This window comes from Gopherus evgoodei, chromosome 3, assembly GCF_007399415.2.
Source record: "Gopherus evgoodei ecotype Sinaloan lineage chromosome 3, rGopEvg1_v1.p, whole genome shotgun sequence".
Taxonomy (NCBI): Eukaryota; Metazoa; Chordata; order Testudines; family Testudinidae; genus Gopherus; species Gopherus evgoodei.
In genome coordinates this window covers 13,605,076-13,632,311 of record NC_044324.1, presented here as the reverse complement: position 1 = coordinate 13,632,311, position 27,236 = coordinate 13,605,076, and the positions used below count along the sequence as shown (strand labels likewise).

General features: G+C 51.3%; 1 protein-coding gene across 1 annotated transcript in view; it reads left to right on the top strand.

The window, feature by feature from the left end:
• LOC115648034 (bifunctional epoxide hydrolase 2-like) overlaps positions 1 to 26,549 on the top strand; it is an 88,326-nt gene extending 61,777 nt beyond the window's left edge. The window contains exons 13-19 of the mRNA XM_030555112.1: positions 7,192 to 7,266; positions 9,601 to 9,646; positions 11,392 to 11,494; positions 11,903 to 11,972; positions 12,975 to 13,055; positions 18,139 to 18,197; positions 25,196 to 26,549. Of these exons, the coding sequence (XP_030410972.1) occupies positions 7,192 to 7,266; positions 9,601 to 9,646; positions 11,392 to 11,494; positions 11,903 to 11,972; positions 12,975 to 13,055; positions 18,139 to 18,197; positions 25,196 to 25,280 (519 nt within the window). The 3' untranslated portion in view covers positions 25,281 to 26,549. The remainder of the gene's footprint in view (positions 1 to 7,191; positions 7,267 to 9,600; positions 9,647 to 11,391; positions 11,495 to 11,902; positions 11,973 to 12,974; positions 13,056 to 18,138; positions 18,198 to 25,195) is intronic.
• Positions 26,550 to 27,236: the final 687 nt, after the last annotated feature.

Genomic DNA, 27,236 nt, shown 5'->3' with positions numbered 1-27,236 from the left:
TGAGCTCTTGTGCTGAGGTGACAGGTCTGCACCTCAGTGACTCACAGGGAGACTGCTGAGGCCACATCAGAGCCCCTGGCTTGGCAGCAACTGTGGAACCTGTCTGCTTCCTTATGTCCCCTGGGTGCCCCTTGTGTCCTGAAAAGATCCCCCCAGTTTTTCCACAGTCCCCAGCACCCTTGTTGAGGAGAAGAACGGACAGGACCGGGGCCCATTCCTGGCGAGGGATGTTGCGTTCTCTCCCCACTGGGGCAGAACATCCTGCTTCCGTGTGGCTCTGTGACCCAATGGCTCATGGCTCAAGAGGGGAGAGTCAAGCTCACGTTTCTTGTGCGGTGCCCTCCAGGGCAATGGGTTAGTACCAGGGCAGCCGGGAATCCCTCTGAGAGACACGCCCACAGCCACGTGGCTGCTGAACCCGTCACAGCTGGCAGATGTCTGCCTGGACTGAAACCCCTTCCAAATGGGCTCTTCCCAGAGAGGGCTAGAGCGGATCGAGATGAAGAGGAGCCCTAATACGTGTCGGGTGCTAGAGCCTGCTGGGAAAGTCTCTGGCGTTAAAGCCAGGCATGTGGAGTAATTACCTGCGGGTGTGGAGTGATTGCAGCCGACTGGTGCTGGCAGGTGGCTCTCGTTAGCTAGCCCCGGGTACAAGAGAGATTGGTGTGTCTCTTGGGGGCTGTGGGAATGAAGGGCTGAGGGCAGAAGAGGTCCTGCAAGGACAGTGAAGGAGCAGGTACGTTTGGGGGAGAACTCAGATTGAGCTCCAAGCCCCGGGGAGGGGAAAAGGGCAAAGTACAAGCAGTTTGGTTTTATTCCGGGCATGTCTACACTAGAAGCGCTACATTGGCGCAGCTGCACCGATGCAGTGCGACTGGCAGAGACGCCGTATGCCAAGGGGAGAGTGTCCCCCGCTGACAGAGCGCCAGCGTGGAGAGCACTTTAGTCTCTAACTTGGGTCACTTTTTCCCCACCCCTGAGCGACGTAAGTTAGATCGACTTACGCGGTCGTGTAGACCTGCCCTCTGTCTGGAGCAGGGTGGGAACTCCACCTGCTCAGTCCCTGTTCTCTGTGCAAAATTAAATGGAGACGGCAGCCTCTCTGCACAGAGGGCAGGTGGCTAACAAACCATTAGCAGGCTCATCTTGGAGCTGGGGGCTGGGCCTCTGAGCTGCACTGAGATGGGAAATGTATTTCCGCCTGTCCGAGGCAGAGGGCCGAGCCAGTGTCACTTAGAGCATGTTAGAAATCCGATTAGCTGACTCGTACTGGTGGTGCATGGCAAGTTTTCCAGCGTGAATTCCGCCCGGGCCTCGCATATTCCCTTCACACTTTGTCTTTTAAATGATAATTAGGCAGATGGCGACTCGATGTGTTTTCAGCCAAGAAGCAGAGCTGGGCTTGGTTTGTCATGCTTGGCAGGCAGGTGAGGAGATAAAGAAATAACAGAGGGACTTTCTGGTGCTTTCAAGATAGACAGATGCTCCTGCCCTGTGAGCAAAGAGGCCTTGGCAGAGGGAATGAAAGGAGATATTCTGAGCTCTGCTGCGTAGGGCCTTGAGGATGAGAATGAGGAATTGAAGGGATGGGATTTTAAGAGGGGCTAGGCGCAGGCATAGCATTGATTCTCACAGCAGAGCGCGGTGGCTGTGTGGGGAGATTATAGTCCAACCTTATTTTCCTGGAGGAGAGAGGAGCTATTGGAAAACTTTGGGGGAAGAAGGGGAGGCTCTGAATCCGAAGGAGAGTGATGATTGGGCCTGGAAGTTCCCGTCCGGGTATGTGACTGACCTGCCATTAGTTTGGAGCTGCTTTGCTGACCAGGGGTTTTTAACTGGGTCTTTCTAGTGTGAGATTTACACAGAGCAGTAGCCAGGCTGCGTAGCCCCCCAGTTTGAACCCCCCAACTCTCTGGAATCCTATTAAACTCTGCGGGGTTGTCTTCTTTCTGAGCTAGGCAAATGAAGCCGTGTGCGATACATGGTGGATGTTTCCTTCCGGGTGAGCCCATGAGCTTCTCTTCACTTTGCCCAAATGGCCGAGACCACATTTGCAAGCGGAGTGCGGAAGCTGCATCCCGGCTGCCTCTGCACGAATAAAAGGGACAACTGCACAGGCAGAGGGGTAACTAAGCACCTGAATGCGTATTTGCACCTGGCCTGACCCCGTACACGGACACAGGTGCACTTTTTGGATCATACAAATAGAAGGCTTTCCCCAGGCAGGAGTTTGGAACAGCAGTGAACAGTATGGTCGTAAATACCCCAGGACAGCCGTGAGGCATAATTAGGGGCGACTCCAGGCCCCAGCACGCCAAGCACATGCTTGGGGTGGCAAGCTGCGGGGGGCGCACTGCTGGCTCTGCAAGGGCGGCAGACAGGCTGCCTCCGGCGGCTTGCCTGCGGAGAGTCCGCTGGTCCTGTGGCTTCGGAGGACCTCCCGCAGGCACACCTGCGGGGGAAGCCACGGGACCAGTGGACCCTCCGCATGCAAGCCACTGGAGGCAGCCTGCCTGCTGTGCTTGGGGTGGCAAAATCCCTAGAGCCGCCCCTGGGCGTAATTAAACAGCCTTTAACCACACAACCAAACAAACTTCTGTACCTGGCTCTAGGAGCCTCAACAGGCATCCTCTTGCTTTATAGTTCAAGATGAACCTTCATCTTTAAAGCTCACCCCTCTGGCAGGGAACAGTCCCCAGAGCCAGCTAGCATGTTGGAATCTTTCTCAACATGAAGGGTTTGCAAGCGTGTGCTGTTCTAGCCTGACAAATCCCAGGTTGAGCAGAAATCACAGCTTTGCCTTAACCGCCAGTTTATTAAACTCCATCAACACGCTGTCTTCATCTGGAAGTTAAGTCTCCATATCCAGCTGGAACCCATTTATGTTTTTGGCTCCTTTCTCCGCCCTTTCACGTGCGTGACGCCCAATTGGACAGGGTGCAGCGGATCCAGACACAGCAGTATTTCTGTCGTCTGCTTTTTTAAATGGCGGGGCGGGGGGGGCGGCATCTGCTCAGCATCCTGCAGTGCAGAGCTGCAGTGGTTGGATATGAAACCTGGACTGTTGTCTGCTTAGCAGAGCGATGGACGAATACTTTGGCTTAACGAGGGTGGGTGTTGTATAAGCTTCAGAGGATACAGTTCTGCTGAGGCACCTCAGTTCCGGCCTGCAGCACCCCCTGTCCTTGCAGTGATGGCAGAACCACGCCCCTGCACTCCTCACAGCTCTGCCAACACAGCTCAGTCCTGCACCCCGTATGAGCCTGGGCTCCCCCACACCGTTGTTTGCTGATGCACCTCACTCTTGTCCTGCGGTGCTCCTGGTATTCGAGACCAGGGTTCCCTGCATCTGGCTCTGCTCAGGCCCCCTGATCATGCCCCAGGACTCCCCCCTGCTAGGCCAGCCCTGCCCCTCGTCTCCCCACTCCCCGAAGCCTACCAGTGCCCCTGGGTGCAGTGTGACCTATGGGAATGAGCACAGGCCTGGGAGTCGGGAAATCTGGAGAATTACTGATGTCTCAGAAGGGACTGTCTGAGTTAAGACTGGAATTTTTAAAAGAGCCCAGTGGGGTAAAGGTGCGTAACTCCTTTGAAAATCCCAGCCTGGCTGCAGGTCTGAAGCTGTGACTTACTGTATGGAGGAGATGAGGGATGTGAGAGCCTTCTAGGGCTTCAGGCTTTCCCTTGGCTGAGGACTGAGGGGAGGACTCTACTTTTTCCACCCCAGTGTGCAAGAGGTCAGTGGGTGGAGGGAGGTGAGGGCCAGCAGAAGCAGGGCAGGGTTGGGAGAAGCAGCAGGCAGGGGTGGCAGGATCATGAGACTGGCACTGAGATCTGTTTAGGCGCTGCAGTAAGAAGCAGACTTGTATCGCTACAGTGTCCTATGTCGCAGGTCATGAAATGCGTGGGAAGCTGGGACACGTGCTGGTTCCACTTCCTAAGGTGTCAGGCCAAAGAGTCTTTTGCTTTTGAGGCACCCAGGGCCTCATGCCTGGGTTATGCAGGGAACATGAATGAAAACCCAGCCAGAACCCCTGGGTTCTGTGCTGAGAGCGCATGAGACAGGCATCCTCCTTGGGTCTGATGGGACCATGCAAGCTGCTTCCAAAGCCTCAAACACCAGGGATGCCATCCCTGCTGGCGCTGGCTTCAGCTCGGAGTGGCTTGTGCAGCTTTCACAAGAATGATGAGAGGTAAGAGCTGGTGATTGCAGGTGCAAGTACTAGCACCTACAGTTCGCCCAGCTGTGCCCGCCAGGCCCATGGTTAGAAGTGGCAGTGGTTAGCTGGGCACCTGCGAATTAGCTCCTCACCTTGTGTCCAGTTCTGGGTGCCACATTTCAGGAAGGATGTGGAGAAATTGAAGAGAATCCAGAGAAGAGCGACAAAAAATGATTAAAAGTCTAGAAAACATGACCCATGAGGGAAGATTGAAAAAAATAGGTTTGTTTAGTCTGGAGAAGAGAAGACTGAAAGGGGACATAATAGTTTTCAAGTACATAAAAGGCTGTTACAAGGAGGAGGGAGAAAACTTGTTCTCCTTAGCCCCTGAGGATCAGACAAGAAGCAATGGGCTTAAATTGCAGCAAGGGAGGTTTAGGTTGGCCATCAGGAAAAACTTCCTGTCAGGGTGGTTAAGCTCTGGAATACATTGCTTAGGCAGGTTATGGAATCTCCACCCATAATTTTTTAAGAGCAGGTTTGGCAAACACCTGTCAGGGATGGTCTAGATAATATTTAGTCCTGCCTTGAGTGCAGGCAACTGGACTAGATGACCTCTCAAGGTCCCTTCCAGTTCTGATTCTATATACCATTGCTATTAATATCAGCGGTGTTGTTTATGTATGATACGATATATCACCACACACACACATTCTCTCTCTCTCTCTCTTTCTCTTATATTTTACTGTTCGGATCTGGTCACCCTAGGAGGTGGTGAGCAGGGACACCATGAAGGGTATGTCCTGGGAGTGAGTTGACGATCACCAGCTAATGAGAATTGCATTTACACTTCAGTCTCTGCATATGGTTTCTGGGTGGGTGGATCAGAGCATCAATTTCTTCTGAAGGCAGTTTCCAATCTCGATGGGCAGAGAACCTACTTTGAAGTCTGTTCCTGCCAGACAGTGACTGGAATTAATAGCGATGCAAGGAGGCTGGTGAACCAGCACTTTCCCTTTGAGATGATTGGGAGTGAATGTGTTTTATTAGTGTTCATGGAAAAAGACAAGATTGCTGATGCTGACCAGACTCAGGTGTAGCACAACCTTTTACACAGCTCGGTTAGTGCACCCCAGTCCTGTTTCCCACCCCCCATCTCCATTCCAGTCCTGAGCCTGGCACTGCATTCAGTCAGGCTAAATACTGCAGTGTGTTTTAATGGGCATAGCTGGGGCGAGGGGCGACGGATTCTTCCTAAAAGTGTATGGGGGGGGTATGAGGCGCTGGCCCCGCCTCTTCCCCTCCCTGAGGTCCTGCCCCTTGGCCAGACTGGAGCCGGGCCCCTCCATCTGCCCAGGGTGGGGGTACCCAAGAGCAGCCCCCAACCCCTGGGTCTCCCCACAGCTGCTCGGGCTCCCCGGGCTGCTATTACCTGGGCTAGGCTCCAGCTTCCTGCCTGGTCAAGGGGCAGGGCCTCAGGGGAAAGAGGAGGGGCAGAGGGCCGGGTCCATAGTGAAAAGTGGACGGGCCACACCTATACACTTTCAAAAGTGGGAGGGCCGTGGTCCCTTGGCCCCCCTGTTCTGGCAGCACTGCCTCTCAGGTCTGCAAAATATGGTGAGAAACCTGCTGTGTGGCCTGCACATGCAGCTTTCTCTCATTTTCCCTCTCTGTGAGGCTTTAAAATTAGGTGGGTGTTTGGTATGAAAAGCAGCATTCTAGTCTAGTCTTTTCCTGGGAGTTGCTCACAACTGCCGTCTCCTCCTCCCCCATCACAGATTGTCCCTGCAGGGCAGGACAGACCCTCTCAGTGCGTTTAACCCCCTCTTCCATTGTACTCAGTACATGTGAAGCCACTGCACGTGTGAATCTCCAGACTGGGCTTGGTAGACAAGACATGCCTGCCAGCCTGATGCATTATCAGCCCTGGTGGAGCTGTAGGAGTCTGCGAAAAAAATCATCCTGCCCCAAAGCTGATTGATCTTTCCCCTTCTCTCTTCTTCTAAGAGCATTTGGCTTTTCCCCAAATGAATTCTTCTTTTAATAGGTGCTTCATTTTAACTGACAGCTTGAGTGAGTGAAAGCAGAACTGAAATGTAAACAGGGCCATTCAGTTAGTTCTGGCCGACAGCTCGGACTCGTCAGCAAATAACCAGCCCAGAAAGCCAGTGACCAGGACTATTGACTGGCTTCTGCATGGTCTTAGGATAAACTGTCGTTAAATGTCAAAGAGCCTCATACCTCTAGGGTGCCAGTTCACATCCCACCTGTGTTGGTGGCAGTAAGGGAATTGCTAATGTGGTGTTGGAGTCATTCTTTAGGTCACCAGCTGGGTTGCAGCTCACCTGCATAGTCACCAGAAGTTTTCACATCTGACGTCTGCTCGGTAGCCCCTACGTTAAATGAGTTGGTGGAGGGGGAGTGTCTCAGTCTAGTCCCCAGCGGCTGGGTGTGTATGTTTGGCACCGTCGCTGGCATCCTCGCTGATCTCCTCCAGTGGGCCAAGCAGAGGACTCAGAGCCAGGACTCCTGGGTGCTGTTCCCTACTCGACCTCTGGCTTGCCGCAGAACTTAACTCCTCTCCCCATTCGTTCTCAGTAGAAGTCCCTGTGAAGTGAGTGTGTCACCTATTTTGCTGGGAGGGTGAGACTGTTTGTAGGGAGCGGTTGAGGTCCCTGGACCAGCGACACTGTGGACTGTTGTGCTGCTCTGTGCCATGTACCCATTTCACATAGGTCACTGAACAGCTGCATGGGCTGGGTTCCATCTGGGGGACTAGAGATTAAAGGGTCCATAGCCCCTGAGCTCTCTGGCCCCCTGACATGGGAGATCCAGGTTCTCCTAACAGAGCGTTTTGTTGTCTTTTGAAATGTCACTGTCTTAGCTGTGCTGATAATGAATGAAACGCCGCATTCCTGGAAAACCGATGCCATGTTACTCCACAGGCCGCTTCCCGCCAAGCCACCCGCCAGGGCTCTGGGTCCTCTTTGGAGAGAGCTATTGAAAGTGGCTGCTGCTGTTTCTCTTTCAGGGTGTTGCTGAGCTCGAGCTGGAGAAGGACCTGAGCAGAACGTTTAGGATCATGATCCGATCCATGAGGAAGGAGGTAGGGGCGGGGCATGCGACTGGGTAGGACGGGGCTTTGTGTGATCTTTATCCCATAGCTGGGGTCTGAAGGAGGAGAAGCAGAGGCTGATGATCCAGCCCCAGCCTGGGTTAACGTTCTGTTCCCATCTCTCTCACCTGGGGAGGCCTGACCAGAAATTCCCGGGGGGGAGGGGTTTGGCATCAAGATTCAGCTGGAAGTTTTGCCAATTGTTGCTGACCCCGATATCTGCCACTCCACCCAACGGTGATGGGCCCGCTGGATGTTTGGAGAAGAATGTTGGTATTTAGATCATCGGTAGGTTTCAGAGTTAACGTGCTCTGTTGAGACGAATGGGGTGTTAGTTCACGCCTTTCTTGGCAACAATAATTTTGGCTGTTTGCAGACTCAGCCAGGGCACTGCTGTCTGCCTTACATCCATTTCGTGTTCGGAAAACTGTGTTCTCGCTAGTAAGGGCTTGGGATGTCCTTTAAGGAAACTCACTCCAATTCGGCCCTATGTTGTTGTGGCTGGGGTGGAGTCGGTAGAGGGTGCAGGGCCTTGAGCATACGGCACAACCTGAACACTCTCCAGGGCTTTCATCGAGTCACTTAATCTCCTTCTTGGAGCACAGTACAAATAGCGTCATTAACCTAAAACGGAGGCAGTAACTATTTATCAGCAGCTTCAGGGCAAAAACTCTTGAGAGCTTTATAATTTAAGCAAACTCAAAGTCTGGAAGGCAGAAGATTCATAGTTAAGGCTTTTTTAAAATCTCTGTCCAGCCGCTAACTCACTGTGTAGCCTGGGGTGAGTTACCTGTCTGCAGTTTGCCCTTTGCCATCATTAACGCAGGGATAATGATATTTACCTAATCTACAGTGTCGATCCAGGGGGGCCGAAGGGGGAGCCACATGCTCAAAGCGGGGACGTCTGGCCCGTCGCTGCAGTTCTTTGGCTTGGCTTCCAGGCCTTTGCAGAGCCAATAGAGTAACAATCCCGTCCCAACCGAGTCCAGGGAGTGAGATCAGCCTGGGAATTGAACCAACTCTCTTGCATGCCCCTGGGGCATCGGGGTTCAGGCGTTGAGTAACGTGTGTGTTGCTGTCCCCGCGGAGAGCGAGTGCTCCAGCAGCAGCGTGGGGCGCTTGGGCCCCCTTGCGAGTGCCTAGGATCCTCCTTCGCCCCAGACACAGCGTCTGGTGCCACTTGGGGCTGTCTGGGTTAGAGCTCTCGGCAGTGTCTGCTCTGAGCCAGCCGGGCGAGCGAAGCCCGGGGCAGCACTGGGCATGGTCTGCATAGGACTGGGCCAAGTCCTACAATCCAAGCAGCCTCATTACATATTGCACCAGCCCCCGTGTGCTTGGTGCAAATCCTGCGCTGCTTTGGTCTGTCGGCTCCTGGCTTTGGAAGGCCCCAACAAGCCCCTTCCCCGGGGGCTGCGCTCGGTAGCAGAGCACAGAGGAGGCCTGGTGCTGCTGAGGACCACAAAAGCGCCTGCATATGGAGCTTTGGGGAACCATTCCACAGCCTGGCCTGCCCCTTCCTGCAGCCGCCCCGCAACGTCGTGTCGGCCCAGAGCCCTTTCCCGAACAGCTGGGCAGTTAACCAATAACAGTACGTTTCCAGGCTCGTTATCTTCCTGTCCAGGGGCCCTGGGAGGAGAGGAGCCAACGGCTTTAACGAGGAGCAAGGCTGCATAACCTGGCCTCTGCGTGAATGTGTCATGGAATCGCTGAGGAAAAGAGCTGGAAAAAGAGCGGTTGGGATTTTTCTGCCCTAGTAAAGTCAAAGCAAGCTGGACAGGGCCCTATCTTTAATGTCAGCCTGCCAGGGGGCGGAGCAGTCCTGCGTCCTCCCTGTGGCCCTGCCCACTCTCAGCATGCCTCCCGTGCTCACCTCCGAGTCACAGTCCGGCCCGTAGAACTGTAGGAGCCAGAGACGTGGGGTCAGAGTCCTGAGGGAGGATTGTTCCTAAACCACATTCCCTAGGGCCAGTGTGGAAACCTACCAGTGCAGGGACATCCACCCCGCCCCAGAAAGTCTGTTCCCCAAGCAGATCTGTCTCGCTGTCCCCGGAGCTTTTCCCGACTTTTGTGGATTTCACCCCATTGCTCTGTAGCCTCTTGGGTCACTTCAACTATTTATGGTCCTGTTCTCATGCCCCCCCCCCCACCCTGCGCACCTTGATTACTGCTCAGCCAAGTTAGATGCACGTTGCTTTGTTAATCCAACCCCCTATGTCAATCCCCAGTGCCGTGTGATTGCTCCCATGGCTTTTCTCTGAGTTCCCCTCTGGCCGGCAGCCCTGGGAGTTAATCACATCCCGTTAATTAGAGCTCTTTCCCTCGCAGGACGAGCTGCCTGTTCCACTCAACATCGCCAACGTCCGGGAGCGAGGTAAGGGTACGAAATGGCCCAGGTGGGAAGGGATTTGTCACCCTGTTCCCCAGTTATCTCCCAGCCTTGTTGTTAGTGGTGCAGGCAGATCTCTCTCATCAATGACGTTTCAATACTTGGGGGAGGGGGTACTGCCGAGCTACTCCCTGGCTCCCTCCCCTCCACTCCAAACGTGAACAGACCCGACTTCACAAGTAACCCTACAATAACAAAGGATTGGGTTGCTCGCGAGGGTTGGGCTGCACACGCAGGTATGTTGTTGTAGGGTTGTTCATTAGACGCAAGGAAGTCCAGGGCCATGACACAAGGGGATGGAGGAGAGAGAAAGGGTGTACGGAGGGGTGGATAAAAAGAAGTGTTGAATTGTCCCATAACAGTGCAACTCTACAATAACACCCCAGCGCGTGCAGCCCAAGGCTTGGGAGAGACCCTGCAATAACAAACTGGCCTGTGTGCTTGCAGGGAGGAGAGAGGCTGGTATTAAGAAAGAAATCGCTTTTCTTTGCAAGCTGCTCTGGGTAGATCATGCACTGGGCGAGGGTGGATGTAGTGAAATATGAGTCATTCTGAGAAACACCCTTGATGCTGTCCCTTTAATTAAAAGCTGGGCAGCAGGAGGGACGCCTGGGCCAGTGGGATGGCCTGGAGCAGCTGAATGTTAACCAGAGCCCCTGAAGGCCTCGCTTTGAAACTCCTCTCTCCCTCCTTGGGTTTCTTCCCTTTCTTGCAAATCCACTTACGCAGCACATTCTAATCAAATCACCCACCGACGCACGCTGCAGAAAGGCGCTATAAATAGAAGCAGCGATAAGCATTCATTGCGCAGCTCCAGCTGGAGGCACGTACCCTGCAGAAACCCACAGGAGAGCTGGAGGGGTGGCCTATGCCCAGGGCTGCAGGGTTCTACTCTGGGCACGGAGGGCCGGTCTAAAGGAGAAAGATGCCCTGGTAGGACTTGAAGTTGGCTTGAAAACCAGCCTCAGTGTGGAGTTCAGCTTCCCTGGGTTTAGCTGAAACCTGTTCTCGAGTCACTCAAGCAAAACTGAAATAAAGGCGTCTCCCACCGAAAGAAACGAGACTCGCAGCGCACGAGGCGTATGGGGCCAGCCTTTTGGACCAGTTTCACCATATTGGTTTAACGTCACACTGAGTTCTGCCAGTGCCGTGTTCTCCTCTAGCCACGCCCGGGCTGCCTGTGACCCCTGGTACGGATACATTCTGTGAAAGCCGGGTGGGGGTGTAGTGAGTTTGTCAGGCCTGTTGGGCGCTGCTGTTACAGACCAGGGAACCCTTTGCCAGCCGGCACCACTGGGCCTCTGTCCCACTGCCCCTGCAGCCGTTGGGCCAAACATCACAAGCTCTGGTGCATAAAGTCGACGCCCCTAAATCCACATTGAAGTGCCTAAATAACGGGTGTTGCCGTCACGGGCACTGAGCCCCTCAGTGGGAGCTGCAGCTGCCAAGCGCCTCTGGAGAGGCGGCTGCTCCTATAGCCGCTTAAATGAGGAGCCTGAACTCCTGGGCCAGCATGAAACTCACACGCCATCCACCCGTCACCACAGGGCTCCCCATCTCAGCCTAAAACAGACCAGCACCCGGCTTTAAAACTGAGCACTGAGAGAGGGGTGCAGGGAGTCTGCAGAGGCCATTTGCAAGCCCTTGGTCCTTTGTTGGGGCCACGGACTTGGGGTCATTTGCAGCTGATCCTGCCTAGCAGATGTTCTCCCCTCTCTCTCTCTCGGCAGGAGGGCTTCTGGCTGGCATGCCGGAAGACCCACCTCCAAGCCAGATCCTAGCGGGAGCGGATCTCCAGTACTTCATCCAGCAGTTTAAAAAGTCTGGCTTCAGGTAAAAGCTTAGCTAAAGAACGAAGCAGGAGTCTGGGGCTGGCGAGAGGGAGGTAACGTCGGCTCTGCCAGGGATATTCCCAGAGACGTTGTTACAAGGCCTTCGGCTGGGTCATTTGCAAACCAACCACTCCCTCCCCTGCATGGGGCTCTGGAGAATCTCCCCACTGCTTGGAGGCAGGCGTGCGGTGCTGGTGCCCATGGGGAGCCTAAGATGAGCCACTGCAGAAGGCCAAGCTAAGAGGGCTGAGGGGTCTGCCCTGGGATCGCAAGGAAATACCAACTCAGCCAAAATCTTGGCCCCTGGTTCAGCTGTGCCTCCCCATGGAACGCAGTGCCCGAGAACTTCTCGGGGATCCCACTAAGGATTTACACCTCTCCCCCCTTTCTCTCTCTCTCTCGCCCTTAGGAGACCATTGAACTGGTACCGGAACATGCGAGCCAACTGGCAGTGGAGCCTCTCTGCGAAAGACAGGAAGGTGAGAGCGGATCCTAGCGCAGCTGTCACTCGACTGCTGTCTCTGGGCTTGGATCTCAGAGCAGGGGCAGGAGCTAGGTTAGCATTCTCCAGCCCGAGCCCTGGGCTACGCGCAGATGAGGAAAGGTGCCAAGAGCAACCCGCGGTGCCTTCGTTCCCTGGAGCAGAACGAACAGTAGCTTGGTAACAGGCGTTAGGCTCATCTGTCTGTCCTCCTCTAGGCTTGCGGGAGCGTCGTGATCCGGCATCTGGAATGTCTGTGTTCTCTGCCAGAGGCAAAGGGTTGGGAAAGGGCAGGGTGCCCTTCGTGGGACCCCCGTGTGGGAGCCTGGCCTGGGGACCCTGTAGGTTGTCCTGCAGTTGGGATTGACACATACCCACTCAGCACATCCCATGGAGTGAGTTGGCAACTGGTTTCTTCTCAGCCTCTAGTAACATAGTGCCTATTCCCTCAGGACCTCCTTTCCATGCAAGAAAGGAAACGTTTCTGGAGGGCAGGAGTATGGGGCTGTGGAGGGCTGAAATCCCTGTCACCCAGAGTCCACCATCCGTCACTCTCTCTCGCCCCCAGGGCAGTGTGGCAAGGGTGGGAGCAGCTGGGGCTTTGGTAGGCGGGAGGTGGGGCCTCAGGCAGAAGGGGTGGGGCTGGGGGAGTAGCCTCCCCGAAGGGGGGATTCACGCACCGCCCATACTCTCCATACACTGGATAAACAGGTTGAAATTCAAGTGTGGTTATCTGCCAAGGAGCAATTGCAACAAGCCCCGGGGCTCCCCGTCTGCAGGATGTCATGTGCAATGTTGTACATGGCCTTTGGGCAGCGCATCATCACCTGGTGGGGGTGTCTACATCCACCGCACTCCCATGGATTCTACGCGAGTCTGCTCCACTCCGCACCGATGGGAACGGCTAGTGAGCACTACCCCGCGGGGAAGGAGACTGTTTACAGAGCGGATTTGATCTGGGGGCATCTCATTTCCTACCCCTGTCTTTATCCCCCTGCAGATCCTGGTCCCAGCTTTGATCGTTACTGCGGGGAAGGACCTTTTTCTCCATCCTAATCTGAGTAAAGGCATGGAGGAGTGGGTAAGTGATCAGCATCATCCATCCTGATAAGCAGCAAAGAGTCCTGTGGCACCTTATAGACAGACCTTTTGGAGCATGAGCTTTCGTGGGTAAATACCCATTTCGTCAGATGCATGTAGTGGAAATTTCCAGGGGGAGGTATATATATGCAACAAGAAGCAAGCTAGAGATAACAAGGTTAGTTCAATCAGGGAGGATGAGGCATGTTCTAGCAGTTGAGGTGTGAAAACCAAGGGAGGAGAAACCGCTTTTGTAGTTGGCAAGCCATTCACAGTCTTTGTTTAATCCTGAGCTGATGGTGTCAAATTTGCAGATGAACTGAAGCTCAGCAGTTTCTCTTTGAAGTCTGGTCCTGAAGTTTTTTTGCTGCAGGATGGCCACCTTAAGATCTGCTATTGTGTGGCCAGGGAGGTTGAAGTGTTCTTCTACAGGTTTTTGTATATTGCCATTCCTAATATCTGATTTGTGTCCATTTATCCTTTTCCGTAGAGACTGTCCAGTTTGGCCGATGTACATAGCAGAGGGGCATTGCTGGCATATGATGGCGTATATTACATTGGTGGACGTGCAGGTGAATGAACCGGTGATGGTGTGGCTGATCTGGTTAGGTCCTGTGATGGTGTCGCTGGTGTAGATATGTGGGCAGAGTTGGCATCGAGGTTTGTTGCATGGATTGGTTCCTGAGCTAGAGTTACTATGGTGCAATGTGCAGACTGGTGAGAATATGCTTCAGGTTGGCAAGTTGTCTGTGGGCGAGAACTGGCCTGCCACCCAAGGCCTGTGAAAGTGTGGGATCATTGTCCAGGATGGGTTGTAGATCCCTGATGATGCGTTGGAGGGGTTTTAGCTGGGGACTGTATGTGATGGCCAGTGGAGTCCTGTTGGTTTCTTTCTTGGGTTTGTCTTGCAGTAGGAAGCTTCTGGGTACACGTCTGACTCTGTTGATCTGTTTCCTTATTTCCTCGTGTGGGTATTGTAGTTTTGAGAATGCTTGGTGGAGATTTTGTAGGCGTTGGCCTCTGTCTGAGGGGTTAGAGCAGATGTGGTTGTACCTCGGTGCTTGGCTGTAGATGATGGATCGTGTAGTGTGCCCGGGATGGAAGCTGGAGGCATGAAGGTAGGCATAGCGGTTGGTAGATTTTCGGTATAGGGTGGTGGTAATGTGACCATCACTTCTCTATTCAGACCCTATGCCACCAGCACTCCCAGCTATCTCCGTGACACCACTGATTTCCTGAGGAAACTACAATGCATTGGTCACCTCCCAGAAAACACCATCCTAGCCACCATGGATGTAGAGGCTCTCTACACAAACATCCCACACACAGATGGAATACAAGCTGTCAGGAACACTATCCCTGATGATGCCACAGCACAACTGGTTGCTGAGCTCTGTGCCTCTGTCCTCACACACAACTATTTCAAATTTCATGACAATATATATCTCCAGATCAGTGGCACTGCTATGGGCACCTGCATGGCCCCACAATATACCAATATTTTTATGGCCGACCTGGAACAACGCTTCCTCAGCTCTCGTCCACTCACGCCCCTTCTCTACCTACGCTACATTGATGACATCATCATCATCTGGACCCATGGGAAGGAGACTCTGGAAAAATTCCACCACGATTTCAACAGCTTCCACCCCACCATCAGCCTCAGCCTGGACCAATCTACACAGGAGATCCACTTTCTTGACACCACGGTGCAAATAAGTGATGGTCACATTAACAACACCCTATACTGAAAACCTACCGACCGCTATGCCTACCTTCATGCCTCTAGCTTCCATCCCGGACACACCACACGATCCATCATCTACAGCCAAGCACTGAGGTACAACCACATCTGCTCTAACCCCTCAGACAGAGACCAACGCTTACAAAATCTCCACCAAGCATTCTCAAAACTACAATACCCACACGAGGAAATAAGGAAACAGATCAACAGAGCCAGACGTGTACCCAGAAGCCTCCTACTGCAAGACAAACCCAAGAAAGAAACCAACAGGACTCCACTGGCCATCACATACAGTCCCCAGCTAAAACCCCTCCAACGCATCATCAGGGATCTACAACCCATCCTGGACAATGATCCCACACTTTCACAGGCCTTGGGTGGCAGGCCAGTCGTCGCCCACAGGCAACCTGCCAACCTGAAACATATTCTCACCAGTAACTGCACACCGCACCATAGTAACTCTAGCTCAGGAACCAATCCATGCAACAAACCTCAATGCCAACTCTGCCCACATATCTACACCAGCGACACCATCACTGGACCTAACCAGATCAGCCACACCATCACCGGTTCATTCACCTGCACGTCCACCAATGTAATATATGCCATCCTATGCCAGCAATGCCCCTCTGCTATGTACAATGGCCAAACTAGACAGTCTCTACGGGAAAGGATAAACGGACACAAATCAGATATTAGGAATGGCAATATACAAAAACCTGTAGGAGAGCACTTCAACCTCCCTGGCCACACGATAGCAGATCTTAAAGTGGCCATCCTGCAGCAAAAAAACTTCAGGACCAGACTTCAAAGAGAAACTGCTGAGCTTCAGTTCATCTGCAAATTTGACACCATCAGCTCAGGATTAAACAAAGACTGTGAATGGCTTGCCAACTACAGAAGCAGTTTCTCCTCCCTTGGTTTTCACACCTCAACTGCTAGAACAGAGCCTCATCCTCCCTGATTGAACTGACCTCGTTATCTCTAGCTTGCTTCTTGCTTGCATATATATACCTGCCCCTGGAAATTTCCACTACATGCATCTGACGAAGTGGGTATTCACCCACAAAAGCTCATGCTCCAAAACGTCTGTCTATAAGGTGCCACAGGATTCTTTGCTGCTTTTACAGATCCAGACTAACATGGCTACCCCTCTGATACTTGACACCCTGATAAGACGCTGCCCGATGGTGTCCCGGTTACCCGGTGGCCAGGGATATCCAGTGTCACTGGGCTGACGCTGGTTCCCTCAGACTCCATCCCAGCTGAATGAATCCCTCATAAGTGGCTCGTGCTTCATACGTGAAGGAACTGTGGGGAGTTCCCAGTAGCAGGAGGCCTCGAACCAAAACCTGCAGCCACCTTGACTGACGAGCTACATCAATCCCACGAGCTGTGCCTGCTGAGGAGTTGAGAAGGGGGATCCAACCTCATGCTTCAGGCCATGTGCAGGGTCAGGGTGAAATGCTCTTCTAGCCAGGGATAGCGCCACACGCCTGTGCCGGGGAGTTGACCTTCCTCTCAAGCATCAGGAATTGTCCAGCACTGGGGTTGTGGTGCCAGGCTCGATGGGGCTGATCCCATATGGCAGGTCCTAAGCAGCAGGGCCATCCTTAGGCATAGGCAACATAGGCAGCTGCGTAGGGCACCTGAAAATTTGGGGCACCACTGGGTCTTAGTGTCCACCCTCTTGTTTTCCTATCCCTGTTCTGACCCTTCCTGCAGGCTCCCACAGATGGCTGCTCTAGCCTGGTGAGTCTTCCTTGGGAGGGAATCTAGTAGTTAAAAGTGAAAAAACCTCCAGCCTGCCAGACCTATTAGCACAACATTGAAACTGTTAAAGAGACATTCAAGGGGTAATAAAGCCTTTAACAGGCATTTGCCAACCCCAAGGTATATACTGACAGGTTTCAGAGTGGTAGTCCTGTTAGTCTGTATCAGCAAAAACAAGGACGAGTCCTTGTGTCACCTCAAAGACTAACAAATTATTTGGGCATAAACTTTTGTGGACTAGAACCCATTTCATCAGATGTCCACGAAAGCTTATGCCCAAATAAATTTTTATACTGTCAGTTTCTGACTTTACTGACAAAAACAGTTGTGCATTAATGTAATATTTACACAGAACATGTCAGTCTACAGGACCTTAGTTTAAAATTTGCTTTAAAAATATTTCATTAGTGAGCTGGTGAAGATTATAAAATCACATTTCTAAAAAATGCTTGCATAGAGTTTTAGATGCACAATCATCTTTAACCTTAAATGCGTGGATCTTCAGACATACAGTTTTTTAAATAAATCCTTCAAAAGACCTCCCTTATCTAAAATACACCATTTTAATTACTATAGTTAAAAAAAAAGTGCTTCCAAGTCTTCCTGTCCTTTCTGTCCATCCCTTCACCACCTCTCCCTCCACTCCCCACTGAAGAGAGCCCTTAAAGGGACAACAGTCCTTCCCTTCCAGATAGCTCGACAAAGAGTTTCCCTTTCTTTACTTCTGACTATCCGACGAACTAGTTTTAAAAGAACCCTCCAGCAAAATCAGTACCTTAGTAAGACAAAATCCTTGTTATACCTAAAATCTTTGGAAACATATTTTTTTAAAGTTGGTGAAATTTCATAACCATGTCTCTTGTTATGGAGATCACACAAAGTAAATTACTGTTCCCTTTTTCTAAAAGCAATGAACATTGTTATGAACACACTAAACCTCTCTGATTAATTTAAAAGAATGTCTTTGTTTCAGTGAGTTAAATATGTAATAATCTGGAACGCTGGCTTAAGATTTGAGTACATTTAAAATATAAATTCAATTTAGAAATACTGAATAAGAAAATGTAAAACAGAGAAGAGCTGCATCATGTATTCCATTATATGTAATGTTGTATTCAGCTGGACAGCTGACTCACCCTTACTATGAAGTTTTTGCAAATAAATCTCTGACAAACTTCAGGGCATATCAAAAAACCTGTGACTGACATTTTTTATTCCCAAATTTTAGTGCTTTTAATTAGGTACTTTCTTCATGTCCATTCTGCATGAGGGAGAGGGCATGGAAGTCTCTGCGGGGAACTGTGACTCTCTGCCACCATGAGGCAGGCCGGGCAACTCATTATCCTTTGCTGTCAAGTCCCTCCTCCCCCTCCCCCACCAGCCTGTGAGCTTGGGCTGCCATCCGGCACAGTGGCACCAGTTTAATAATACTGCGTAGGGCCCCATAAATCCTAAGGACAGCCCTGCTAAGCAGCAACCTTTCCTAAAGGCCTCCATATCTTTGAGAGGCTCGGCAGCCTCTTTGGAGTGAAACAGAGTCTCCCTGTTCTTGTGCATCTCTCTCCAGATTCCCCAGCTGACCCGGGACCACATTGAAGAGTGCGGACACTGGACTCAGATGGAAAGGTACCGCGTGCACAGCGGGGGCGGGCTGGCTGGCATTTAAAGCCCTGTCATCGTCCGCCACTGGGGCCTGACTAAGCGCTGCTTGGCAGTCAGCTCTTGCTCCAGCGCCCTGATTGCACGGAGTGAGCCGTTAGCAAGTCTGAATACGCGCGGCTAGGGAGTGGGGCGCCGCGGCTGGCGTTTGCTAAAGGCTCGGCTGGGTCAGCACTGCAAGCAAAGCTGGGAAGGGCAGTCAGCTCGTGTCTGGTCCGTGAACTGATTTGCCCATAGGGATCACCACGGATTATCTGCCCCCCTGCCAGATGACAAAGCCTTGTGCAATTAGCTAAATGGCTTAGTGACTTTTAACACTTCCCCTGTAGCCTCCAGTATTGGCCTGTGCTGGAGGGACCAGACCAAATGGCTCATGGCAGCTCACTGCATATTTGGTTCTGATTTTCAGTGGGCCGAGTGCCCCCAGCTTCCATTGACTTCAGAGGGAGCCAGGGTGGCTCAGCACCTCCCTGAATTAGGCCAATACACATACGCATAACCCAGCCTACCTCTATGCCAGCATTATCGCCCGGGGCCACGACGCAGCTCCTGATTCATCTTCATCCCATAGCCCAGCCCAAGAATTCGGAGGGGCTACCCCAGTGGCTCTCAAACTTTTTTACTGGTGACCCCTTTCATACAGCAAGACTCCCCGTTTGAGACCCCCTGGGCTACCTCCACCCAGCCAGCTACTGCAGCGCTTGCTCAGGCAAAATCCCCCAGTGAGGTCAGTGGAGATCCGGTCTGCGTGGGGACTGTTGGGATACGACCCCAAATGCATGTCCTGCCACCTGCTAACAAGAGAGTTCATTACAGCCCAGTCGTGCCGTGCGGGGAGATCCCCCGGGATCCCCGGCAGCTCGTGTGCCGTCTGAGCATCCCTGCGTTACTGTGCTGCAGCTTCCGAGCCTGTCCTCCGGCAGCTTGCAGCTGGGTACAGAACTGTGCGATCCAGCCCGTTGGGGTGTCTGGTGTCTTTATGAGCTCTGTTAAAGCAGCCTCATTAGCTTAGCCCATGTCATCAGCTGGCCATTATTCCAGCACAAGTAATTAGCAGAGAAGAGGTGCTGGGCCAGGAGGGATCGTCTCACGAGAACAGATTAGAACAGCTAAGTGCACGGCTCACAGAGAGGCCATTACCGGCAACATCTCCAGGGCACTGGAGAGGGAAGGGAACCGTGCATGGTGAGGCAAGTGGGCCTGAGCCGGAGTCACAGGGGGGAGTTAGGAAAAGGCAAAAGTTAGTCAAAGTTCAACCTATACATTCTATGGTCCTTATAGGGCCTCTTCTGCCGGAGCGTCTGAGCACCCCGGTCGCAAACATTGTGAATGGCAGATGCTCTCCAGCCCCAGGGAGTTCAGAGAGTCATTGAGCTACTAACGCTAATCAAAAGGGCTGGGTCACTATTTAATGTATCCTCATCTACGCCCAAGGTCTCTAGTTCTCTTCCCTCTATGGCAAGGCCTCAGTTTCCAGAGGAGGCAGGTCCTAGGCTGCGCCCCAAACCCAGTACGTTTTCCCCAGCAGGTGCTGGTCTTTCCTCCTACTCCTGCCTGTTTCTGGCCTTTTTTTCCCTAGGCTTTGCTTCAGAGTGCATCCTTCCTCATCCTTCTCCCCCTCTTGCAAGGAACTGGGTCTGATTTGTGTAGGCCCAGGCACCCCACCCCCCACCCCAATACACACACACACACACACTTCCAGCAGTCTCTGAGAGGACTGGATAATTTGAGTCAGCTGCTTTTTTTTTTCCTCTTCCTCCCCCCATGTAACACTTCACTCTGTCACAAACACACCCCTGGGAGGGAGGGTGTCACTAGTATCTCCATTTTACAGATGGGCAAACCGAGGCACAGCGAGGCTAAGTGACTTGTCCAAGGTCACACAGGCAGTCAGAGTTGAACTGAACTCAAGTCTTTACCAAACACCCTAACCGCTGGCCCATCCTTCCTGACAAGGAGTTTGAGAAGCTGTCTGCCAGGGAAATTGGGGGAGCACCATCGCTTGGGATGTGTAAGAAGTGCTAACTATATCACCACCTCTCCCTTCCCCTTCCCCTTAGCTGTCGCTGACTTCTAGCAGGACAGTGCAGGTATTTGAAAAGGCAAATAGAGACCCACAATGGGGTGGAGGGAGGTGTAAATTAAAGAAGGCTCCACCCTTTCTTTAAATTAAATTAAACCTTCTTCCTATAGTTGGAAAAGAAATGACACCGCTGAGATTCCTTTACACTTGACCATCAGCCAGGGGGTGAAAACCCCCCACCCCCAGGTCTCTGTCTGTGCAAGTCTCTGTTCTATTTCACTTCTATAGCTCAGCCCCGCAGAAAGGATCCATCCTCCCAAATTACCCACATACCCCTTCTTCATGCCCCCAAACCTCCTCTGCACCTCTCAGAGGGAGAGAGAGCACTTCATCATCTCCACAGAGGCTCCTTGGGAAATAACCCCCCACTGACTGCTCAGCCGTGACTCCTGGAATTAAATCCCCGGTCTGCCTGAATGGTAGAGAAGCTGTAAAACAGCAGATAGAGTGAAAGGCAGTTAAGTCAGCAGGAGCAATTGGATTTCTGCAAAGTGCATGTGTAATATGATAAATACTAGCGGCTGATAAATGAATCTCTGCAGCGCCGCTTGAATCAGACTCGATTTCTGCTGTTTTACAAGATATAGAAAATCTCATCAACTAAATTACAAGGTGGAATATTCTCCTGGCTTTACAGGGTCTGAATGCCAATGTTAAGAATGCTGAGTGCAGTAAAGGACGGAGTTGTTAGACTGTCCAAAGGCTGGAGAGAGATCAGTGCTGAATAATGTTACACGTGCTAAGAGAAAGTAACAGAACAGGCTCGCATCTCTCTCGGCATGCACCGGCTGCCTGCGTAGCGGGTTTGTATTGGAAACGGCTCCTCAGCCAGAACTAGACTGTAGCATTTTGTATTAAACCACGTAACAATTTGTACGTGAGGTGAGAGGGCCTGATGGAAAGCCGAATGGAGCGCCTCCCATTGACAGGCCCAGAGAGCATTGATGTTGCCGGAGAAAGATGTTAAGCAGAGATCACCTTGAAAAGAACCAGCAGAGGGTTTGTAAGTTGCCTGCATGACTGTTAGAATGGCTTGAAGAGCTTCTTCCATTTCCCTCTCTCTCTCCCTCCCGGCGGTTTGAATTATTTTGCCAGGGGATCTAAACGCTCCCTAAATTTTGGGAGAGTTTGGATCCCATCTGATTTTCCCAGCTGGTCTCACTGAACCTGATTTGTCGTCTTTGCTCGGTTTGGTGTAAAGCTGGGGTAACTCCATTCAAGTCAAGGCAGTTCCACTCGGGTACAGGACAGAATTGGGCCCATAAGCATTATGTGATGGTGCATCACTGAAGAGTTACAGCATTCACCCAGCATTTTCCTCTTTCAAAGACTAATTAGTCTCTGCTCCCAATACCCCGTGTGATAGACATTATCATCTTCATTCCACAGATAAGGCACCGGAAGCAAAGAGAGATGAATTGGCTTGCCTCAGGCCCCACACAGGTCACTGCTGAGGTCTAGTCATGTTAGAATTCAAGCATACGGAGGTGTGATACTCCAAATGGGTGCATGCGAGCAGATAGATCTGAAATCCATTGGTCTGAGCATAGGAAAAGGAGCCAGGAAGCCTTGAATTCTCTGAGAAACCCTAACTCCATTCAGTCCACAAGCATTTGTTGTGAGGAGTGTTGACTCTTTGCTGAGCTAGCAGGTCTCACCATTTTTACTAGAAAGAGCTTTTTTAAAATTGCAATTAGAAACGTGATTTAAAGGCCGAGGTTCCATGCTGACATTTCTCTAACTGCATTAAATGCAACCTCTGTTCCCCACTCAGTCACTGGCCCCGCCTGCCATCCTGGAGCCAACATGCATGAACTAGTTACAACACGTGTCAAAAAGCACTTGTATGAGAGAGCTACTATGTGATTGGCTAACAAAGAAGACAAGTGATCCTCTGAGCCAGTTAACACGCAGCCTTTTGATCCTAGTCCAGTGAGTAACTCTACCATACCAGCGGCAAAGAATCCTGTGGCACCTTATAGACTAACAGACGTTTTGGAGCATGAGCTTTCGTGGGTGAATACCCACTTCGTTGGATGCATGTGGTGGAAATTTCCAGGGGCAGGTATATATATGCCTGTATTTGTGCAAGTTTCTTCATGAGGTTGATGGATTTCCACTCCATACAGCTAAATGTAGTGCCTTGCATGGTGTTAAGTATCAGAGGGGTAGCTGTGTTAGTCTGGATCTGTAAAAGCAGCAGAGTCCTGTGGCACCTTATAGACTAACAGACCTGGGTATTCTGACGAAGTGGGTATTCACCCACGAAAGCTCATGCTCCAAAACGTCTGTTAGTCTATAAGGTGCCACAGGACTCTCTGCTGCTTTTACAGATCCAGACTAACACGGCTACCCCTCTGATACTCTACCATACCAGCATCTGTCAGACAAAAGGGTGACATTATCCAGCACTGTCGCCCTCTAAGACTGGAGTTAGCAGAAGGGATGTCTGTCAACATCAGTGTCTATCACTGGAAATAAATATTTGGGGTTTGCTCCATCTGGGGGCGATGTCCTGTCACTCGCCCAGTGACATTGTCTCTGATGGTTCTTTTACTGACTGCTGTCAAGATGTGCCTGGGACGTGGAAGATCATTCCTGTCCCAGGGGGGAAGAAAGGGCTGCTCGTTGAATTGCGGATGTAGCAGATAATTAGACACCTTCTTTCTCTCGTTCTTAATCTTGCTACTGAACTTGGCACCTTTCACCCAAAGACCTCCGTGTCCTTCACAACACTAGCTCGTCAACCCTCACTTGCACCCTCTCTGCCATCCTCTGCTGATCACGCTCCCTGGGGTGGAGTGGGCTGCTGTAGCTGCTTAGCAGCGCTGCTGTACCAGGCAGCATTGTAGGGTGGGAAATGAAGAATCCCATATCCAAGGGGAATTTCAGAGGGGCGGAAGGGAATCACCCACACTGGAATTTGTTGCTTTCCTCTGATGTTGGCCACTGCTGGACAAGGTGAACTGATCTGATCTGTTTCGGGTGTTTCCGCAGCATCTCTCACCATGGTATCTGGGCACCAACCAATGACTGCAAATGTTCAGCTTCTCTTTGCATGAATCCTGGGTGTCTCCAAAAAGGGGACGTTCAGAATCTATGAGCTAACGGAGCCTTCAATGCACAGTTCACTGACCTATTTTTTGACAACCTCAGGGGCTGTGACCATCTTACGGGCCTCACAGTTCAATCCTTGAAGAAAAATCACAGCCCAAGCTTCCCCCCACATGCTGGCCGAGGTCACTGTGCCCCATTGCCAGGCATCGCCAGAGCCAAGCCCACCACCCTCCTGTCTGTCAACGCACGTGTCCACTTCCCACCATTGGATAAAATACCAAGTATCTGCATGGGTGGGGGCTAAAGGAGATCGGCTCATACTGAGAAAGAGGCAGTAGGCATGGACAGGTAGGCCTTCCCCTTTGAAGATGTCTTGCAGGGTTGTTTCGGCTGAGCCGTTGGCCTGATACGCATTTTCTGGAGGAGTGATGCAGACTCCCTCTCATGCACATTCCCACGTGGATGAGTGGGAGCAAAGGTCAGTGAGTTAATGCAGACCTGTGTTTCTCTACTGAGAAAAGGCCAGATGACGGATCCATATCACCGGATGAGGAAATTCTTTCCAGGCCAGCAGTAACTCAGGATAATGTTAAACAGCAGCCCCTAATGTTAGACATTTTAAATTAGCAGTTCCAGGTAACTTGCGTCCAAGAGTTTCAGAAGAGCTGGCCAAGGAGTGCACTGGTGTCACAACCGGGATATGGGTGGCCTGACCTAGTGGGTAGAACCAGGAGGCAAGGCTAGTGGTTGGAGCAGAAGTCGGGACTAATAGTTTGAACAGGAGTCGGGGTCAAGCCAAGGGGTCAGAGCTGGCATCGGAAACCAAGAGTCAAGTTGAAGATCAGAACCGGAGTCAGGGATCAGGAGTCTAGCTGGAGATCGTAGCTGGCGGCGGGGATCAGGAATCAAGGCAAGCGTTATACCCAGGTCCAATGGAGGGAATAAGAGAGGACTGTGTTGTAGCAGATGACTGGCTACCACCAACTTGCACAGACAGCATCCTGGAACTCCCTCCATGCTTAAATAGTGCACCTGGACCAATCAGAAGCTGGTAAGAGGTGCTACCAATCAGGTCATCTGTGGGTGGCACTTCCTGTGGTCCTTAGTCTCTCAGGGTTTATAGTCCATTGATTGCAGCTCTGTCATGACTGCCATGCGGTGGCATAGATGCTTCGGTTATCCAGAGCCCGGCAGGTCTGGGTTCTAGCCTGAGTCCCTACAGTCTGGACCAAAGGGTTAACGGGATGACCCAGGTAGTCTCAAACTTGTCAGCCTGACATCGATCCTGGGCAAAACAGTGGAGTGACTGATACAGAATTCTAATAACAAAAATGAAAGGAGGGTAATAATTAATGCCAGTAAACATGGATTTATGGAGAATAGATTTTGTCCAACTCAGTTTTTGCTGAGATTACAAGTTTGGTTGATACAAATGGGAGTATTGATGTAATAAACTTCATAGGGCATTGGACTTGGTGCAGTGTTTTGATTGAAAAATTAGAGCAGTAAAATTAACGTTCTGTTTAGTCAAAAAGGCATTTTGGGATCGAATTCTCAGCCTCTTCTAATTGGCAGCCTGCATTTTCCCCATATTAATGCCACCTCGTTACTGCCAGTTAATAATAAAAAGCATAACTTTCTTCTAAACTGTTCATGGGAAATAACATTTCCCAACAGCGAAGCAGCACAGGCTTTGGAGCAGTCTCCCTAGGAAATGGATGGAAGCCTAATTCCTTGGGACGTGAAAGCTGGGCTGGAGACAGCACAGTAAGGAGCAGTCCTAGCTTAATGGAGTGTGTTGTGTTTCTGTGTTTTGTTTTTACAGCCCAGCTGCCCTGAATGGGATCCTCATTAAGTGGCTGGAGAATGTTCACAACAGTTCTTTGCTGCAGAAGATTTCGAAACTCTGAGTTTACCCTTGAAAGATTTCAACCTCCAACTTCCTGCTTCATTGGAGTATCTTGCTGCTTGTGCGTGGGTGTGGGCCCTGCCAGTATCACACTTCTGATAAGCCGGGTTTTGCCCCTGGGTTTTGGTTTTCAAGCTAGCCAGTGGAAAAGGTGGGGTAGCCTGGGCTCAGCTAGCCACATCAAGCCGTATAACTGCCTTCCTTTGTGCTTGCATCGGAATGCAAGCGTCTCAGCGAGGGATTGTAGCATGACGCTCTGATCTGGGGCAGTTCTCCCGCATGTGTTGTGATGTAAGACTACGGTGACCAGATGTCCCAATTTTATAGGGACAGTCCTGATTTTGGTGTCTTTTTTCTTATATAGGCTCCTATTGTCCCGCACCTCCTGTCCTGACTTTTCACACTTGCTGTCTGGTCACCCTATGTAAAACACGACCTTTCCTAGCAAATGAGGAGGCCAAATCGAAGTCTCAAAGCTGCAGGGAGCAGTAAACCGAGCGTCGTCGTATACTTAGCAAATAATGTGAACTGCAGAAAAATAGAGTGGGGGAGGGGGAAATTCCCTGGCGAGGCAGTGACTGAACGTTTCAAGCTAGGATACAGAGTTTAGAGGGGACGGGTGACTTCCCAAGTGCCTCCTGCATCTACAGCTATTTCAGTAATTAATTATACTGAACCACTCATCTGAAACCCTGTAAATATTTTGTAGGGTTAAGCTTCCACCTCTGGCATTCGAACTCACCGCTCAGGGTTCGATTTGGCTCGGCTCAGCTCGGCCCCCCAACCACAAAGGCCTGTTTTTTAGTTCAGACACAGCCAATACTTTTGCGATAAGAGATGAGGGGAGGAGTTTTTGGCTCATGAAATCTCCTGAAAGCAGCTAGAACCCCCTGCTGTCCATTGTTCAGACTGGAGACCAGTGATGTCAGTTCTGACCTGGCCTTGTGCCCAAACCTTGGACCCTGGCCAGCAGCTAGTCAAGCCCTAAGCACTGCCTTGGTTGGCAGCAGTGTTTGTTTGCATTGCGATTGGGGCTTTTGTTGTCAGTTTAAGCTGTACGTTTGCGGGTTTAATACGGGGTTCACAGGATACTAATAGCTCTTTTATGCTGCTTTGAAAACTTGCTTCTGCTTTTGTTATTTCAAACATCTTTTGTAAACCAGCAAATGAAATAAATCCCAGAATTGATCTCCTGGCATCCACTGTTCTTCCAGGTGGCACCTGGTTATATTCATGCTGGTGGAGGTTCTTTGTAAGGCGTGTTTGCGGTACAATGTCACCCCGAGTGCTTTTGGAAGTGGGGTTAACAATAGAACCAGATGGATAACCCCGCAGATCCTGAGATATCCTTTTTAGAAGGGAACCTCGCTGCAACCAGAAATGGGGTGGGGTGTTCTCTTGAGGTGAGTGTTGTGCTCTGAAAAGTAGGGACTAATAACACAAAGCTTTCAACTAGAATCGAGATCTCAGCTCTCCTTTCCAGAACATAAGAACAGTCATACCGGGTCAGACCAAAGGTCCGTCTAGCCCAGTGTCCTGTCTTCTGACAGTGGTCAATGCCAGGTGTTTCAGAGGGAATGAACAGAACAGGGAATCATCAAGTGATCCATCCCCTGTTGCCCATTCCCAGCTTCTGGCAAGCAGAGGCTCAGGACATCATCCCTGCCCATTCTGGCTAATAGACCATTGATGGACTCGTCCTCTATGAACTTATCTAGTTCTTTTTTGAACGCTGTTGTAGTCTTGACGTTCACAACATCCTCTGGCAAGGAGTTCCATAGATTGACTGTGCATTGTGTGAAGAAATTCGTCCGTTTGTTTGTTTCCACCTCCAACCTGTCCCATAAACACCCCGACACCTCTGGTCACCTGCTCCACACTCACCGCTGTGCTGCCGCATCTGAGTCCTGACTGCAGCCCCCTCCTATTCCTGCATGTGTGTGCGCCGCACAGTCGC